This window comes from Phaethon lepturus, unplaced genomic scaffold (assembly GCF_000687285.1).
Source record: "Phaethon lepturus isolate BGI_N335 unplaced genomic scaffold, ASM68728v1 scaffold7837, whole genome shotgun sequence".
NCBI classification, from domain to species: Eukaryota; Metazoa; Chordata; class Aves; order Phaethontiformes; family Phaethontidae; genus Phaethon; species Phaethon lepturus.
In genome coordinates, this window is record NW_010550279.1 from 28,996 (window position 1) to 49,166 (window position 20,171).

General features: G+C 40.7%; 1 protein-coding gene across 1 annotated transcript in view; it reads left to right on the plus strand.

Annotated features, from left to right (window-relative positions):
- FSHR (follicle stimulating hormone receptor) overlaps positions 1–20,171 on the plus strand; it is a 51,550-nt gene that overhangs the window by 12,910 nt on the left and 18,469 nt on the right. Inside the window, exons 2-4 of the mRNA XM_010290521.1 lie at positions 10,761–10,835; positions 11,228–11,302; positions 18,986–19,057. Coding sequence (XP_010288823.1) covers positions 10,761–10,835; positions 11,228–11,302; positions 18,986–19,057 — 222 coding nt within the window. The remainder of the gene's footprint in view (positions 1–10,760; positions 10,836–11,227; positions 11,303–18,985; positions 19,058–20,171) is intronic.

Sequence of the window (20,171 nt, forward strand, 5' to 3'; positions counted from 1 at the left end):
GAAGATTTTGCCAGTCACATCTAACAGAGTCTTTTCTCACCTTATTTTTAACTAAAAATGACCCAAAGGAAAATCAAGGGCATTCTTCCACGTTTCACAGAGGTCTTCCTTCTCCTTCTTTGGCACCTTACTAACTAGTCGTGTCACGCACAAATCTTAGCCCTCCTAACGAGTCCCCATCTGCACGTCTTTAAGGAGGAGGAGGATATAAGAGCATGCATCCTGTTGCTACTCTTCTGGACAGTTTGAATGATGAGGCAAAATGTATCCGGGAGAGTCACAGGACTGAGTGGGAGACAGGAGTGTACTGAGTTCAGGTCATATCAAAGCAAACATGAGTTTCTCTGCCCCTCTCAGTCTTCACTGGATGAATGTCCTTAAATTGACTTTAGCAGTACATAATGAAAAAAATGAGCAGAAATGCAGCCGCTGTGTAGCATGAACCTCTTTTAACAGGTCTCATAAATAAATGGAGTATTCTCCCTTATGGCTTCTTGGGACTTATACCCTTGCAAAGTTGCATTCGTTTAACCAAAAATAAGATATAAAATTGATTACTAAGAAGTGTGTACCACACAAAAGAAAAACAAAAGAAAGAAAAAAAGAAAGAAATGTGTTTAAATTGATTAGAATCAACTAAATCAGAATAAAATTACTCTAGCAATGAAACTGAAACATCTGGTTTGGGGCTTTGTGTGGTCCTCAAGTTAAATAGCTGCCACTGCAGAGACAAGTCCTGAGCCTGCCATTTTGGAGTACTCATTTCACGTTGCCAGTAATTTAGCCCCCAGGGTAAACACCAATTAAAAACCCTTGTACATAGCTGCTGCCTAATCTCTCCCCAGTGAAGACTCCCAGCTGGGCATGGGACACAAAGGTTTCACCTGGGGAATCTCTTAACCAGAGCCATCTTCAAGCTAATAGAAAGAATATAATGAAACCCTATTACTTTTTTTGCAGAAGAATGAGGTGTGTGCTGGTACTGCTTGTTGCTTTCTGTTTGCTGTACCTTTCTGCATGTAAGAAAAATGCACTCCCGTCCAGGGATTCAGTCCAAATCCTTAGGGATTTGGGTAACTGCAGGACAGAACATATTTCAGAGGGAGCTCTGATCATGTTCCGTAGCATGTGTTATATTAATTTCTTCATTTTCCTGTTAAAACAATCCAAAAATCCATGTTTTGTTTTCAGTCTGATGAAAGAAACAATACAGCAGTTGCCCTTCATTTTTTAATTCGGTATTTAACATACACAAAACAATCCTTTAAATCTGAAAACTAAATTGCTCTCGTGGGAGCCTTCAAGTGTGTGTACTTCTGTGTCCTTTTGTGTATTGCGCTGTGTGCTTTCTAGAGGCAACACTTATTTAAAATTACAGGAAAATATGTACTCCTCTAAAATGTAGAATGTTAATGTAAATACAGATCAAATATATTAAAAGGAATGGATTTCCATGCCTTCTGCTGCAGAGTCTAAAATCTCCTTCAGTCTCAACTAAAGCAATGACAGTAATCAGAAATGTTGTATTTCATTTTTTTTTTTTTTATTGTTTAAGTGTATTTCATCAGCGTGACTTTTCCTAATGGTTATTTTTGTGGTTTGGGATCCCTTCAGGATTTTTTTCATCCTCATCAGTAGTATTTTTTCAAAGTGTTTTACTGGAAACAAAAAAAGTTTTGCCAGGCTTGTGTGCTATGAAAACACTGTAAGTTCCAGTTTGTTTACATCAATACAAGAAGCCAGACAGAAAAATATCATAAGTATATGCAATGCAGTACAACAAAGGAATAGACACAGCAACTTCTAAGGAAAACATCTTTTTTTTTATTCAAACCACATTTTTGTTCAGCCTCCTTCTTTAAACACTGTGGCTGGGGAGGCAGATTCCTCTTACTTTTGCCTCGAAGAAGAAGGAAGAACTACTTCAGATAAGGTTTTGTGCATCATCTCTAGCTCCAACTTCTTCCTATGTCCCCAGTTAGATATGACACAGGATAGTGTGGAGGAGAAAGGCTCCCAGGGAGATCAAAGTGCTCTTACATAGGAGAAACAGGTCATTCCCAAGTGGCCAGGAATTGCCTTTGGGTTCTCAAGGGTTTTGCCTCATTCCTACAGAGACTCTGTGAGAATCGATACTGAGGGCTCCCCACCGAAGGGCTGAGGACTTTCTTACGAAAGCACTACAACAGCAGGTGATAGCAGGAAGCCTTTGGTGTTCCTACAAGCCTGAGTTGCACAGCAGAGTTCTGACAGAAGCCCTTCGTGGAGTACATGAGCAACTTCCTCGTAAATGGGGTGAGGTGTGCAGAAAGGCTCGCTGGTATTAGTGAGTAAGCACCATCGCGTGGCCATGGGTCTATTACTTTCATGGTTTTTATTGGATTATTGTGTGTGTACACACACAAACATAGAAACATCTTAATAGATTTTGGCCCAAGTTTTAGGACATGTTCCCTTCCCCTTATTAAGACTTTCTTATCTGTGTGAAGTCTGGCAGTGTTTGCCGGTGAAGAGGGTTATCTGTGTCAGGAAAATTCCGGTGGAAGCATGTGATTTTCCAGGGTTTCGTAGTGGAGATCTGTTTAGCTATTTGTCAAATAAGACTCTAGATGTATTGAATCAGGCTCCTCTTTGGTGCCATTAGCCACTTGGCAAAAGGGTTAGGCATTCTATATAGTGTGTCATCTCTGCATCCTCCACTATAGAACCTGCAGATTTGGGCATAATGGCAATTTTTTCCTACTTACGATAGCACAGTATCGCAATGAGATAAATAACCCTCCTTGCACACGTGTTTTGTAAGCTTTTCACTCAGTAGGTTCTTGCTGGTGCTTGTGTTTTCTCTGGCAGTCTGCTACAAGACAGAGGTTTGGTTTCAACTTTGGAAGCATAAAGGAAGATCCCTTGCCCAGGTTGGTTATATCAGAGGGCCCTAATCGTGCAAATATTTATGCAGTAGGGTCTTGGCTGAGCCTGGAGCCAAAGCTCCGGGTTAAGAATTTGTAGGATCAAGGCCTCAGTTACGCACAAACCACAAGAATAGTAAGTAGTTGTTATGGAAGGGAAGAATGAATGCAAATAGGAAAGAAGACAGAAGGAAACCCCTGTGATGGAAAATGTTGTTTCACAGGGAGACTGTAACATTGAATGAGAGAATCCTAAAACCCTTCAGGAGGACATTTGAAAGATGTAGTGGATGGTGTTTGCAGCTGGAAGATAATGTCTGATTTCGTAATTGTGTTTAACATTAGGCAGCGCTAGTATTTTTCTCATGATGGGACAAGTCATGGAGATTTATTTTCACTGAAGTGGGTGTAACATACTTCACGATTTGCTCTGGTGAGTACTCAGAGTCCTCTCATAAGCCTGTGAACATTTTTAATGCCAGAACAGAGGAGTAAGAGGGTCTTTTTTCACAATTTTCCCTGTTAGCTAAAAAGTTTAATTGTGCGTATCTGAGGGACTTGTTATTCTGGATCTTCTCATTTCTGTAACGCATTGGAGTTAGTAATGAACTGTCCTCCAGAGGCGTATCTTGTGTGCATGTGTGCTTCCTTAAAGCATTTCAGAACTCGCTGTTGAAGTGCCTGGGAACATCTGCTTCAAGATGTTCTGTTTGGAAAGGCTGTCACTAGAGTTTGGGTCCTGGAAGCCACAGGTTCTCCTAACCCAAGACAGTCTGCCGATTTATTTTCCCCAGAAATGAGTTTGAATCATGTTTTGCCACAGGAAGGGTATTTGGGTCAGGCTGGGTTCAGCCTTGTCTGGGGTGAAGGTTCCCATTTCCTTATTCAGGCCCTTCCTGAGTGATTATCCCAAATGTAATCTCCTCATCTGCCCAGGTCATCTTAATAAAACTATTCATCATTAGCTGTCTGTCAAAGCCGAGAGAAGGTAAGTGGCAATAAATGCTGCTAGCCCGTTGCCGTGGAAGGAGTTGCGAGGTGGGCATGAAGCTTCTGAACCATCTCTGAACGAGGAGGTCCCTTCCTCAGCCGAACAACCATCTTTGCCAGCATGGTCTCAAGATCCTCTGGAGCCCACCATGTCTGAGAAAGAAATGCCATTGCTAGGGTGGGTGTCTTTATTTTAGAGACATTTTTCAGCATTCTCTACAAGCTTTCACAGATGAAGGTAAAATGTAGTGATGCCCAAACGCAGGGGACAGCAGGTACTCTGCCCCAGTGGCTAGCAGGTACCAAATTAGAAACCCCATCCCTCTCTGCTGCCTGTGGGGAGCCAGCATTTCTGCAGAAAGCTGCCATTTCCTCCAAAGACCCGGTCCTTGCCTGTTTGACTCTACAAAGTTTCACGCATTTTCAGCTTTGCTGGCAATAAACTAAAACTAGTATAATACATCCCCTTAGTGCTAGAGTATGAGGAGATATCTGTCCGCCCAAACTGTACTGATTATAAAATCAATTCTTATAATGATGTGGCTTCTGCTATTGGATCCGCTCATTATCAGTTCCAATTCTGCAGACTGATCACGCTCTTTTTCAGATTAGAGAGACCAATTTAAAACTGTTACACGGACAATTAATTTGATGCAACCAAAGTCTCAACAGACTTTCATCTGGATTGCTGGCATGGTGCAAAAACACCGATATCCTCTTTGCTTCAGTCTGCTGTGTGGAAATTTGCATTTTATTTTTCCCATGCTGGCATTGATTTATTTGAGAATATGGTGACATGCCCTTTGTAAGAGGCAGGAAGACACAGTATTGGTGCCTCTTGATGATCTCCTTCAAAGACTTACGTATACCTTATTTTGCTCTAACTGTGAAATCACTATTAATAACCAGTTGGTCAAATGGGTATCCCACTTATTTAGTCAGATCAGTACAACGTGCATGTATATCTTCAGCAAAGAAATGATGAGAAGAGACAGTGCTTGAATTCGTTTTTGAAATGTCAATAACTTGCTAAGATATATTAGCCTGTAACTCCCTGGTGTTCGATAAATCATGGCAGGGAGACAAGTTTTTCATGTTCACAAGGAAAGTGGCAGGAGAAAGTGTCAACTATCTATTTTTAAAAGGTCAAAAGTCTCTAATACTTTTAAGAAAAATAGCTTTTCTTTTGTAACCTGTTTAAATCAATGTAGTAGCATTTTGCTGTCACTTTAGAGGGAAGTTTTCAAAAGGAGATTTCAGACTAGTTTGTTTCTGATCAGACTGAAAGCAGTAAGAGCTTCTCCATCTACAACATGGAGACAGGTAGCCTGGTGGTTAATTTTTCAGTTCAAACACACTGCAGGCTGTTCCCAGGGGTGCTCACCCAGTGAATGCTGGGCAGGATTGCCTGTGTGACACCACACTACTGCTAATTCCTTCCTAAGCTTCACTTAAATTGTGGCATCAGTCAAACCACCCAGTAAAACTGTCCTGGCAAAATGCCAGAGTAAACTAAAAGAGTATTTATACTAAAGAGTATTTCTATTTAAAGAAGGGGGGAGGAATAAAAAAAACTTTTGGTCTTTCCTTTTTCTTCCCTTTTGCCTTAAATCAATGCAAAGTTATTGATTTGTTGCAGTGCAGAGAGCCCAGTGAGGCCATCTGCTCTAGGAATCAGTACCTGATACCTCCAGTATCGCTGCTAACTGCAGGTACCTATAGAGTGAAAAAAAAATGTTCACAGGAATCCACAAGATATTTATGCCACAGAAAAAAAATGCCTCAAAGGCTGAGGATAAAAGGCCGAAAGGCCCAATTATGATGTATCGCAGGAAATATAAGGTGAACAGATCAAGTGTAGAGCCCATGTAGGTACCTGCTTTGGGAGGGAATTTAAGGAAAGCTGCAGGAGTTTGCGGGGAGCACCCAGCACTACAGAGGAGGGCGGTGTGGATGGAGAGGGGGGAAATCCCCGCTTTTCACACCACATGCCGTGTCTGTGGGCAAGGTGCACCCAAACAAGTGCCTGAGAAGCCTCAGCACACAGGGCAGCCCCTTCCGCTAGTCTGCCACAGCGGGCTGAAACGCAGAAATCCATAAATCCAGCATTTACTGTGGTTGTCATACAGCCACGCTCACCAGTTGGGCACCAGTTACTCTATGTCCTTCCTGCTGCTGGTGTTACAAGGTCTTCGTGCTTGAGAGAGTAGGTCCCTGGGCACCATGTCAGGGACTGATGCTATAACCCGCCTCTAAGCTTGTCTTCTGCCATGCATACGCTTTGCTCTTCTTTTGACATAAGTTTCCACTTACTCATCTATGTTCAACTTCTACATCTGTATATATACACACATACATACACGCGCAGACACATTTGTTTTAAATAGGCACATTTCCTAGCAGGGGAAAAATGACCCTATCCCTGTCTGTGTGTCCCACTCTGATCCTGAAAGGAAGTCTTATCATAAAAGACATATAAATGTCCAGTCTTTTATTCTTTCATTATTTTGAAATGTGAGACCACTTGGCTGCAAGACCATTAGTTTGTGAGTTTAATAGAGTCTTGCTTTTTCTGTAAGACTTTGATTAGTCTAAGAGACTTTTTCTTTAGAGGACTACAAAGAAACTGCCATGAACTATAAATTCCTCGCTAATAGCATTGTTTAAAAGGCCATTTCAATGTATCTTGATTTTTATGGGTCATGTTTTGAGCGCAGCTGGTTTGCAGAGGAATACTTCCTGTGCTTCATCTGGGCTCTGTCACAGATGTCATGAAGATGTACCCCCAGCCCTGCCTAAGGGCAGCTTTGCAGGCAGGTTAAACAGAGCTAAGACTGCACTGCCACTGGGCAGCACCTTCCTCCTCCTCTTCCTTTTCCTGCTTTCTTCCTTCTGTCACTGGCTCTGGCTATTGCACATTGAAATGTTACACTGCAGTCAGTTGTTTCTGAGTAGTTAATAACGATTACGGTTTGCTTATGTTAGTGGCAAATTAGAGGAAATTCCCTAGTCATGTGATGTCACACCTTAAAGTCTCCATTCTCTTTGAAGAAAAATAAAAACAATTATCTTCTCTGCCTTTGTAAAACATTTTTACTGAATTCTCTTTCATCTTTTAAGCTGTGTTAGAGTAAACTATTTATGCTTTTGAAGATCACTGCTGATTTCAATAGTGACGTGCATGCAGTGGAAACTAAGCTTAGGCAGACACCTAAGCACTTTGCAACCACTGGGTAGTTTGGGGTTTTGGAGTTTTGCGGGTTTTTTTAAGAAATTGCCCCTGATTGGTTTGCATACTATCTATTCAAAGGCTTGCATGCATCAGAAATGATGCTCAAATTGCTGCCTGGATTTGCTGTGATAGCTAGCAGTAGAGCTAACAGCATCATTCGTTACAAACAAACAACGTAATAACAGTCCCATCTTCTCTCATGATGACATATAATAAGATATGCATTATGAGCAATCATCTGTTTGTGTGTATTTATACTGTAAGACAAATCACTTGCACAAATACTAGCCAGCAATCCCCTTTTTCTGTTTGTAACTGCTGCCACAGTATTATTTGCTCTCCTCTACAGAGGATATGAGTCTGCTGAATCAGTTGTTTGATGTGAGCAGCAGTGGTTTGTTCTTTTAATACCAGAGATACCTGTATCCAAGATAGTGTTCTTCGGGTTTTTCGTGAGCAGCATGTGCATTTTTTGCCAGGTACAAATGAATTGTTCACGCAAATTATGCAACCAAACCCCAAACTAATGCTGCCCGTTGTTCACAGTGTGTGACTGATCTCCTAAACTGAATGATTTTTTTTTTTTTTTCTAATTTATCCTTCTTACCTGAATGACAGCCTCTAACGGGTATATGGACACCCCAAAGGACGAAGATAGCAAATGCCTTCTGTCAGAAAACAGCACTTTAGTGGTGTACGCTGGATTCATCTGCAAAGAACGATGATGAGTAAGGTCATCAGCAACAGGATTTCCCGGAGAGAGTGTAGCAGAGGATGCACAGTTCCTTGTGAGGGACAGAGGGTCTCTTCCTTTTCCCTCAGCCCCCGCAGTCCCCTGAACTCAGAGGACAAAGCCCAACACCAGAAGGGTTAGTGCCTTCTGCCATTTATGAGTTTCCCTTTTGTTCTCTTTACTTGTCTTGAGAGGCTCATAACCAGAACGGCTGCAGTAGTTGTTTGCCTGAGATGGAAGACAGCAAAAATCATTTTAAATTGACATATTTTCATTACCCCTTAAAAAAAAAAAATTACTGTCACCTTTGTACCTGTGAATGGGATTATTAGAATGAAGCCAAGTCATTCCTCAAATATCTGAAGCACCCCCTCATACAAGTGTTATTTAATTCCTTTAAAAATGTAATCTTTTAAAAACAGTTTAGAGATTCCTATCTTTCATTCCTCCCTTAACCATGCATTCTCCAAGCCTTCCAAAGTGTCATGGCCTGCTCATGCCCTACTTTAATCAGATCTGTATCTTCCATTTCTCAAATCAAAACAAAGCCCATAACCCATCCCACTCTTAGGAAGCCAAAACACTCTCCTGATGCAGAAACATTTGGTTTTAAACATTCCATTAAAAGACGTCTATTGTCCAAGTTGTTCCAAAGTTAGATAGCAGATTGGATCATAAAAAATTACTACCCTCAACAGCGCTATCTGTTGAGTGAGGTCACTACTGTATTGTACTACTGTACAAGGCCAACAAATCTGCAACATTTTTCCCTGAGCTGGTTAGCGGCATGAAATCTCTTCTGGCTAAATGGATTTGCTGACATTAAATGTTCTGCTTTTTCTGTGATTTTTTTTTTCTAGGCAACTGATTTTTAGATTGTGGGGAATGGCAAATGTACTTCCGACTGCCCAAAAGACCACAAGCAAAACCAAACCAAATCTTAAAAGTCTGAGACACCTTCCATGTTGTTAAATCTTCTAGACTGTAGTTAAACAAGTACACTGTGCTGTCATAAAAATACAGCATAGGGGGTGATTGCTTCTACCATATATCTTATACGGTATTGTTTTTAAAGAAAACAGAAACATAATAAAAAGTCTTTGAAACACAGCAACACAGCTTTCTGAAGCAGCATCCCTTGCGATGGCTGTGTACCTTGCATGGCGTGAAGGAATCCATCTCAATCAAAGCATTTTGTTGCTGCTCAAACCTAAATAATAAAGAGGAACATGTTCACATGTGAGCTGGTGGTTCAGCACTGATAAACAAATGCAGTTCTCATTGCACCCTACCAAGCATCTTTTGTCAGTCCTGATGTACTTTTATTTTCTTGTTCTCCAGTCAGTTTAGAACTGACTTTTCCCAGAGAAAAGGAGAGCTGGATTTCTTCCATAAAAAAAAATGAGGAAACAGGAGAGAGAGTTTCTTATTAAACTAAAAAATATCAAACCACTGAGGCATTTTTTAAAGCCGAAAAGGTCAGATGAACAACTTATCTTCTTTTGCAAGGCTTTTGTTTGTCTTATGTGGGCAGGTAATTTGTCAGGTATGGTTGAGTTGTTAGTCAGAAGGAAGGGGAATACTTTTTATATTTCTTGTAATAATTTTTGCGATTATTTTTTGACTGTGCACCTATCATGACAATCTATTGTTTTACCTCAGGTCTGTTCAAATCTATTTGTAACCCTCCTAATTTCAAAAGCACAAGATATCCAGGAACAAGTGCCAGTCAGTTTACAATCTGGCAAACCAATCCAAGGTTTCATTCCAAAAATATACACAGTTACAGAATCATGGAATCACAGAATCACAGAATCACAGAATCATTAAGGTTGGAAAAGACCTTCAAGATCACCAAGTCCAACCGTTAACCCAACAGTTACCTTGCTATTACCAATTACCTTGCTATTAAAATCCTGTAGAACATCACACTATCACCAAATTATATCCGTATTACAAATTTTACTTCCTACAGCTGACCTCAGCCAGGGAAACGGTATTTTTGCACCATTTCCAAAAATGGCAGTGGGGAATCTCTTTGCATAGCTGTCTTTACCTTGACTTTCCTAGTCACTGCCAGCATAAGGGATGTAATTGGGACAGGTTGTACTGCAGTAATTCCCACTTGATTCATCGGGAGAACTCCTGAGCTCTAAATCACACCAGAGCCTGAGCCATCCCTTTGCCATTCCACAGATTAAGGAAGCAAAGAAATACGTACTCTGGACCAGCAGAAGATGCATTCCGGTGCGTTGATAACAGAAAACCGGCCATATCTGTTCTGCAGTTTTGTGGCTGTAAGTGGGCATTAACTGTACACAGATGAGATCAAATAGGGGTTTCTCCAAGGCATGGAAGACTTCTTCATATCTGTGGTTTCCTGCCTGTTAATAAGGATGTGTCTGCTGGTGGCTTTAATTTTAATCTCGGTAGTTTACATTGGGTCAAGACAGCAACATGTCCTGCTGCTGAAGTTACGTCGTATTTCTTGGGAAATTTTTTGCTGTATTTATTTCAGTCGCCTTTCACTCCCTCTTTTCTTCATTGAGTTAAAAGATTTCATTAAATCTCTATCAGTAATTAGTGATGTCAGAGATCCAGTAGCCCATGATGGATAGGCCCTCACTTCTAATACACAGGGCATGGTGACAGCAGGAGGTCCAGGGCTGCCATTACAGATACAAACTTCAGCCTCAGAAGATGACTGTTCCTGACTGTTGGTGTTTGCCTTGGTGGCAGCTCATCAGTGTTTCTGGGGTTTTTTTTTTTCTTATCTGATATCCACCTTGTTTTTAAAACTCATCAGTAATGTAGGAAGAAGTTACTTGTGCATTTTTCACTTACCCATTCTCTGCTTCACCATGGCTTGAAATGTCTTAATTTCTAAACTATTTTTCAGAGAGATCTCACAGAATGATGCCTTGGAGGTCATAGAAGCAAATGTGTTTTCCAACCTTCCCAAACTACATGAAATGTAAGTAATTAGCAATCTAAACTCAAAGCAGACAATTATAAAGATTCATTATAGACAAGTATCAAAGTTTTTGCAGCTTGGTTCAAGTAAGCTCTGAAGAATTCATAGCAATACAGGAACAGTTGAAATCTCCCTTTGTCTTTTCCATCTTCTTAACTAACTGTCCCTTTCTTTCTCTGGTCAGCCTGAAACTTATCCTAAAACCACTACCAATATCAAAAGGTGGTGGGGTCTACCAGTCTGTGGTAGGCTGCTTTTTGAAATCATGCAGATCTGCTGCTGTCAAAAAGAAAATCTCAGCATATAATACCACTGCATCATGGGGCTACCACAAATATTTTAAGATCAATATATTGATATATTTCCTCTGATGTTTCCTTTTCTCTTTACAGAAGAATTGAGAAGGCCAATAACCTCGTGTACATTGACCAAGATGCCTTCCAACAACTTCCAAGCCTCAGATATTTGTAAGATCTTTTGCTCTTTGCAAGTACTATGCTAATTTTGATTGATACAGATGTGTTTCTGTCCAACATGTGCTGGACCACCAGCACGTTTGGTGATAGGACAGAATAATGCCCTCTCCTCACTACTAGTTGCACATTGTCAATCTACATTTTTACCCCCAGGCCTGTAAACAGTCCTCAGAAAAGCTGGAGATTATAGCCTCCGTGGAGTGGTCCCACACACAAAATCCTTGAGACTTTCTAAGCAACAAGTTGAAACTGAGTGATGAGAACAGGAGCGAGGCCTTTTTTTATGTCTATAAAAATAGGTTTAGGATGAAATTCCTCTTGGGAGCTTTGGGATAAAATCTCTCTCATCTATCTTTGCTATGGCTCTGCCTTCTGTTATACATACACACGGTCTTAAGCATTCAAATTCTCTTTTCTTTAGGAGTGGCAGTGCTACAGCAATGGTTTTAACTAATGTTTCATGTGAGATGATTAAAACCCTAAAATACAAACATATTGATATATAGTGTAAATTTTTTTTCATTAGCCAGCCTCGTCAAGAATGCCATTTGCACAGCTGTGGTTGCCACACCTGCTCCCGTGGGGTTACCATCAAAATTCAGTGATAATTGAATCCATCCTTAAAATAAACTGTTACCCCAAAATATTTTCACAGCTTTTAGGGCATAATCTTAACATGACTAATAATCTCCCCTCTGCATTAAAACCCCAATGAAGTCAAACGAACTCCGTTTAACAGTAATTGTTTTTAATGGCTGTAACTTAAATAAGCCCCCACGGTGTTCTTCGCTGAACAATGGCATATACACCCAGCAGGATATTAACTTTTGTATGTACATCCACCTGAGCACATATACCCGGTTGTGTTTTCCTGACCTATACAAGAAGACTTACTCATCCAAGAAGCCTTGTTTTCCTTACTCATCCAAGACACCTGATCACAATTTCTACATTTGAGTACATAAGTGTAAGTAAGTGATTAATTGTCTGGTTGGATAATTCTTAAAGATGGGATGAAATCAAGTCAGTGGTCTAATAAGCATAGCTCCCAGTAAGCTAATGAGTCTCTGAAAATCGCTAGTCTCTGACAGGTTATGGGCTCAAAAATGCCAAGAGGCATTGCTTTGAAATTGAACTTTAAGATTTTAGACTTAAGATGTGGACTTCAAGAGATAAGGTGCATTTAGCACTACAAAAACCATTATAGTTTAAACCCTCATTGAGCTGGAATATGTAGCTAGAGTTGAGGTAGGATTGTCGCTCTCCCCAGCATTTTGACCAATATCTGCTTTATCAAATTCATAGAATCAAAGTCATAGAATTTTTGAGTTGGAAGGGACCTTTTAAGGTTATCTAGTCCAACCCCCCTGCAATGAGCAGGGACATCTTCAATTCACCAGGCACCTTGATAAACTTAAACTTTCGTACATGCATAACTGAAACACGGATTTTCTCTTGACAGTAGGGAAATAAAGCTTTAGGTTTGCATTGTCACGAGGAGCAATCATATGCCTTTTTCCTTTGGTTTCAAGCCTGAGTCATTCAGCAGTGACTGCTGACTTTGAGTACTTCTGGCTACCTATGAACAAAAACAGAGTATTTTTGTAAAACCCCCAGCACAAGCTGCTATGGGTAGTGCAGTCCTCAGGTGTACAGATGGGTAGCAAGAATGAGAACATATTTATCTCACACAAAATTGAAGAAGAAGCAGAAACGTGAACACACTAATGAACACAGTAATTTCAGCGATTTTTTAAATATGGGACACAGAAATTATAGGTCGTGAGGCAAAGGTAAATCCACACATTAAATATCTAAAGTAGTGGAAGTTTTTCTCTTGACTTTAATGGATGCTCCCTCTTTTGAACATTTGTCATGCCACACTCCCATACACGTTGACTCAAACATTCAGAGATCCTACCCATATAACAATTGAGCTGCAGCAACAATACTATGACCTATGGAAGCAACAGAATAAAAATATAGAGGATTGCTTGTCTAACTAACCATTCCCCACTTCTTTTTAGCTAGTTTTACTTGCTATCTGAAATCAGAGGAAAATATGTTTTGGGGTTTTTTTTAAGGTTTTTTCTCTTCTGGGCAAACAGGACTGGAGGAGACTCTCCAGACTACTGTATCCCATTTCTTATGGGCTCCACTCCCTGTATCACATTAATTAAGTGCTTTATTGACGTTCTTGATACTCTCCACTGTTCCATGCTTGCTTTCTTTTTTCCAGGGAAGGCTTTTCCAGAAACTCAATGATTTGGTGACTAGAAAGTTTCTGTTAATTTTATTCATGGCCACTTAATTCACATTCATTCTTGTGCCAAAGCTTTTCTCTAATTTGAATTGATAAAATCTATCTTTGGTGTTTACTCCGCTAGTACATTTATGCTCCATGCCCTCTGTGCCTTCATTTTAGGAGGCAAAATAAAACCCTCTTGTATGACTATAAATAGTACAAATGATGCAAGCTTCATGGCTCCGAGCATCTGAACAGATGAATGTGTCTTTCATTCTAATGACAAGGTTTGAGGTAGCTGCACTGGGGGTATAAATCAGTGCAACACCTTTGACTTCAGTGGGGTTACATCAATTCACACCACAGGGATCAGGACCAGGACCCGAGGACCATATAGGAGCCTTCCATGTAGCGGTGAGCTGGGTGGGATGCCAAGTTACATCATGTTCAGGTTACTCCCTCTACGTACAGTCATAGCTTTGTGCTCTCTCTTGGCACGTTTCTGTAGGAAAGACTGCCATTTTCTCCATCACGTTGTTTCACTCACTGGTGCCTGACCTTTTAGAAATCCCGCCTTGAAGAGGGAGAGAGTTTTACTGTTTAAAAGAAGAGGACTGTTAATTTAAGAGAAAGCAGAAGACTTGATGGAAGGCTGCAAAATGGCAGCTGGTAAAGGTAACCCAGTCATGGTATTGACCTTCCTGTGACATAAAAGGGTCGGTTAGTGAAAATACAAGGCAAGATGCGACGGGGAGTTAATGGACTGATGTTTTTTCATTCTGTTCTGGTTTTGGCATTTTTTTTTCACAACAGAGAAGTAAAAGGTTGTAAACATGTGGGGCTACAGATTGAAGTCATTCAGAAAAGAGCTAGACAGAAATGCTATCAACAGCTATTTGAGAAATTATAAAAAAATTAAGGCCATGAAGGAAAACTAACAAACCTTTGTACATCACAGCCTAATTCTCCCATTAACTGCTGGAAGTTAGGAATGAATGCCAAGTGATTTCATAATTATCTTGTCATGATTTCATAATTATCTTGTCACAAAATGGATTAGGAGCTTCTGTCCGACGATATGTGGGGTTGTGTGTGAGTGGAAAAGCTGGTCACACTGGGATGTACTCCTGTTGCCCATCTGGTGTATCTCCTTCCCAGCTGGGGTCCATGCCATCTTCCTAAATATTCCACATCAAGGCAGCAGAGCCGGAAGTGGGGTCCTGTATTCAGACAGGTCCTTGGCCCAACCTTCTGCTGCAGACCCTGCTGTAGACCTCTGTAGCCCTTCCTGGTCTGACCCGCCAGTCAGCACAGCTGGCACAGGCACCCCCATATCTCAGTGTAAAGCGGTAGAGCAAGACCCAGCTGCAACCAGCACACCAAAGTAGAGGGACTTTGGTACCTGCCCATTGCTGGGCTCATTGTGGTTCTTCTGACGTTTCCAGCCATGGTGGCAGCCTGGCAGGGTACAAGACACATGGTCTGATTCCTCACGGCAGTGCTGTGGCTGTGACAGAACTGTTAAAACAGTTCAGAAAATCTCGCAGAAAAATATACATTTACTGTCAGAGAGAAAAATTAATGAGTGTTAATGCCAGAGGCAGAGCCTGGGCACTATAGCCCATCAGTTTAATGACCTTCACAACACATTGCTTGCAAGGCTTTCTCTGTGCTGTTTCAAAAATAGTTGTATAGCCACTAGGTCTTATTTATGGGCAGACAAGAAGCTCTGGCTAGCCTTGTCAGTCCTCTCATCAGCTTCACGGGCTTGTTGAACATTAATATACTTTTATTTCTGTCAACTTGGGTACAAATACATTTCCCGCTCACCCCACTCCCTTTGTCTCCTGCATCATCATTACTGGTATGGCAAACACCCTAAGGAGAAAAATTGCTAAAAAAATGCAGTGCTGAAATACTTTAAACCTTCTAGAAAAATGCAACCTTAACTTTCTCACCAGACTTTTATAAGCAGTGAAGAGAATTGTTAATTGGTCTTCTTGGATATATGCCAAAAAGACAGACTGCTTCAAAATGGTAACTTATTGACCTTTTCATGGGTACAAGATTATTTATCTGGCTCTCATTAGGGAGAGCTGTGGCATTGTCTGTTTAATAATGTAGTGATGGCTTTTCAAACCTATTTTCTTTCCAAAATTAGTTCTCAAGTGTAATCTGTGTCCTTTGGTTCTTTTTGACAGTGGATGTGTCGACGTCCTGTATTAAGCAGTCTCAGCTTAAAATAGAAAGATTTAAATGTAATGCTCCTTTCGGATCAATTCTGAGGGCATACAGCTGGGTTGTTGGAGGGGAGGGGAAATGTAGGTCACAAAAGGATGCGTTAAATATTTTGCACTGTGGAGAGCAGAGCCCAGATCCAAAGTCTTGCAGCTGCTTGTACCTGCTTGGTCTTATTTGGTGGAGGACCTGACACACATGTACCTGGCATGCTTCCTAAACCCAAACCTGTATTTGCTGCAGATGCCTCAAAGTCCACAAAATCGCTGACCCTTTGCGTGGACTTGGCTTTTCAATAAAAAGAAGCGATGCTCCACTCTGTAAAGACCTTGTCCCAGAAGCGGGTGTTGTAGATCATAGGCTCGGCTTACCCTGCAAGGCTGGGACGCATGTGTCAGAGGAATCTCTTACTGGAGTCAGGCCAACGTGCAGTATAAAGTAACCAGCATAATTAAGGAACACAAAAATAATGCTTCCTGAGTGATGTTGTATTTATCTCTGCCTACCTTGGGTTTGCAATTTAGCAAATACCCACAATAAGGTGATGAAGTAAACTGCGTTCCCAATTTTGTCAGAGTAGCTCCTACCAATCTGATGTAAAAAAGAGCAGGCGTGTTGCTATATCTGGAGATAAGCAGCGAGAATCTTCCAGGAATTTGTTTCTGAAAGATTTTTTTTTTTTTCCCCTGCTGATCATGGTGCTGTGTTTTCTTAAGTGCTGACTCCAGTAAGCCTTTTCAGAAAGACAATTAATGCTTTGGAAAGCAGCCATCAGCCATCTGAAAAACAGGTTCTTACTGAGCTGTTTATGCATGGCAAGGGGGGACTCAGTTATAACACAGATTAAAGAGGACACTTGTTTAAAGTGAAGCTACTAAGGATGTATACGTTATATGGTAAATATATTGACAAAACTGTCCTGCAGGAAAGATATTCAGTAAATTGGATTATCTACATTCTAACAAGATTATCCACTTAAAGGCCTCTGGAGATTTGTTGGTTGAATAAAGAGAGAGGGAAGATCTAGGCTGCAGTCTAACTAAATATTTTTTTAGTTCTTTTTTTGCAATTAATTAAAAGAACATCCTCTCCTGCTCCTAATGACCATTCTGCGCCTCTCTGAAATCAGTGCTTTGTGCCACCTGTAGATTTGCTTCGATATATAATGATTTGTCAAAGATGCTTTCCTCTTCACCTCACGCTGCTCAGTTGACACCAGTACAAGTTGAGCCCTGAACACTTTGGGATTACTGGAAAGATCAGGACTATGGCATCACCCAAGGCCTTGAGCATGTTTTTTCATACATGTATGGTGAAAGCCCTGCTAACCAGTGTGGCATTTTGATATGTTGGGAGTAAGGTGCCACTGGGAGTAGTGTTTGAATAGCTTATGATAGAGTACCATCATCTTTCATTACTGCAACATGAGGATTGAGATTTTCTCAGGAAAGCACGGTAGAAAGGAAAGGTTCAAATTTTTTCGGCTAACTCATTTCACAAAACATAAGTGCAGAAGTACTTGAAATAATAAGGGCCTTGTAAAATCCATCTGCTTCATTAATCATGCTTTCTATATGTAACAGTTTTTCAAAAGTATTTTTGTAGAGCTTTCTTTGTCACATGTGACAGCTGTTATTTTTAAGTTAATGCAATGTCAGACCACTCTGACTCCTGAGACAAAACAGTCATGACATTACAGCAGCTTTCCCAATTGGCTTCTTGAATATTCACTATACTTCTTCAATTTTTTCCTGCATATAATGCATCGCTTTTTATTACAAGAGGAGAGAGATAACAAGTTGGCTTTTCAACAGCTGAAGATATCCAGATACCATCTCAGGGAACTCGGAGCAGTACTTACGCAAGTGAATGACTATTTTATGGACCTCTGTGTCACTCTGAGTGCCCAAATGTACAATTTGGTTGTGACATGGAGGTGTTCAGTTTCAGTTCAGCTTACAAACCTGAACGGTTGCAAATCTCCTGAAATAATCTCGGTTCATGAAAAAGGTCAAATGAATGCTGTTACTTTTTTTCCGGTCTCAACCAGCGGTTTTCATCACCATTCAACTATTCAGGAATGAATCTGGAAAAAAAAAAATCACATCCAGTAATGACAGAGTATTGTTCTCTTTAACTTCCAGGAAAAAATACTTTCCATATACTACTAATACGTTCCTTAAGGAAGCAATATTCTCAGTGAAAGGTTACCTTCTCTACCACCTCAGATATTAAAAATACGAAGATAAAACTAAACTTTGAAGAACTCAAGTTTTCTCCTTGTTTGGTAGAGTCAAAATGAGACATTTGGTCACTGGGAAAAAATCCCAGCTGGGTGGAGCCCAGCCCGGTCCAGCTCCTTCTCCTTCCTGCACTCAGCCCTTCTTCCAGCCATCAGCATTCACCAGCCACCTCCTTCTGCATGGCAATATCATGTTTGTCCTTCCCTTGCTGCTGCTCTGGGTAACAAAATCTGCTTAAATTAGACGTGGTACAGCTCTGTGGATACTTGTGACCATGTCTCCTCGCTGGCTGTGGGCACAGGGTTGTCCTCCAGAGTCACGGTTTCTGAGATGGTGTTTCATGGACAGGAACCATAACGCAGAGGCCAGCGATGCTCCACGTGGTGGGAGGGTCATTAAATACCCAGGGCTCAGGCCCACTTCCAGTCACACAAACTGCTGAAATGTTCCCACATGTTCGGTTCCTCGCTATTAGAGGTGCTGGGGAATAAAGTGTCCTAATTCCCTCTTACTTTCATGAAATAATGTTATTTCCAGTGGAATTAATGTATACCCTATTAGAATAGAAGGTGAAAATTGTGGTGAGTTGATAATTTTGTCTTAAAAGGCCTACTATGAAAATAATCAGCCTGGGTCAGTGCATTTGGTTTCTTAGAATATGGTTGGGAAATGAATACCGACAGTTTCCTGAGATCATCAGGAGGGACTGTGTAACTATGCAAGGCAGGGTTTCTCCCTTGACTTCAGTGGGGCAGATTTCAGCTTGTGCTTTGGAGAAAAACCTTTTTATGTTACAATGTTAAGTTCCCGATGGGCAAACTCCCCGTTTGTTGTGAAATTCTGCCTTTTGTGGCTGCCATTTTAAGTCCAATGTTCATTCTTCTTTGTTAATTATTGTTTCATTCCTGGGGCAGAGAGAATAATCTTCATCTGTTCTCTCCCCTTTAGGTTAATATCAAACACTGGCCTTCGGTTTTTACCTGCTGTCCGTAAGGTGCTCTCCTTCCAGAAAGTTTTACTGTAAGTTTTAACGTCTGCTTTTCACTTTTTAAAAGCTCCTTTTGAATGTTCTCCTGCTCCAACAAAACCTTTCAAGACATGATTCCCCTTGTGTTCGCTTTTTGGCTTCATGGTAGCGTTTTGGTTTGTAATTTTCTAGGCATTGATGATAACGTGGCCCTAAAGGTCTCAGTTCTCTCTAGGTCTCCCTTCTACAAAGCGTTATAACTTACACTTTGCAGACCTCTCTTCCTTTAGCTATGCTATGCGTGTGTACCTGGATGGCCCAGGGACAGGTAACAGCCTTTTATTCTTCTTTCACCAGCTGAAATCCAAACCAGGCTGGTGGCAGTGGAAATTTATTGCCACCTGCTGACAGTTCTCTGGCCTCCATGGGAAGAGTTGCTGATCCCAGAGCTGTTTTCTGTGGAGAGGTGGTCACATCACAGAGAATAAAAAAGAAAAAAAATTACAGGGAAATATCTCTACCATGTTCATTTTTTTCACTGGCATTAAAACTGTCCAGAGGATGAAATATTTTTTTCCATGGAAAATTCCGATGCCAACAGGGAAAAAAATATTTGTGTAAAATTTTGTGTTAAAGCAGGCGCATATTTTTTTCTGTAAAAAATGCATATCGGAAAAATCTTGATCTTTTTTTACTGAAGAAGAACTTGACATACATTTTTCAATCAGTTCTTAGTACAACTGAAAGCAAAAAGCCTAGGAAATAAGCAACTATTTCTTCTTTTCTTTTGGATAAGATATATCGTTAATGCACAGGCAAAGTTCTGCATGTTCAAATCTTTGATTAAAAGATTTCAAGCTGCAGAAACATTAATCCTGCAATTGTCTTAGCAATGGCCATTAGCACAAATAAAAACGCATAGGAAACATAGAGGGGGATGCCTGAATAAAGTATACACACATATAAGATAAGAAATAAATTTCTGTAATACACTTGACATGCATATTTCTGAAAGTGCACTTCAGGGCTTCCCGAAACCATCAAGCAAATGCCACAGACATGGAGCTAACAGAGCCTTCCTCCTGCATACCTTTTTGTTTATCATCGATCTTAACTAGACTTGAGTTATTGTGTCCTGCTGAGCAAGAGGTGGGTTTTGAGTTTGTT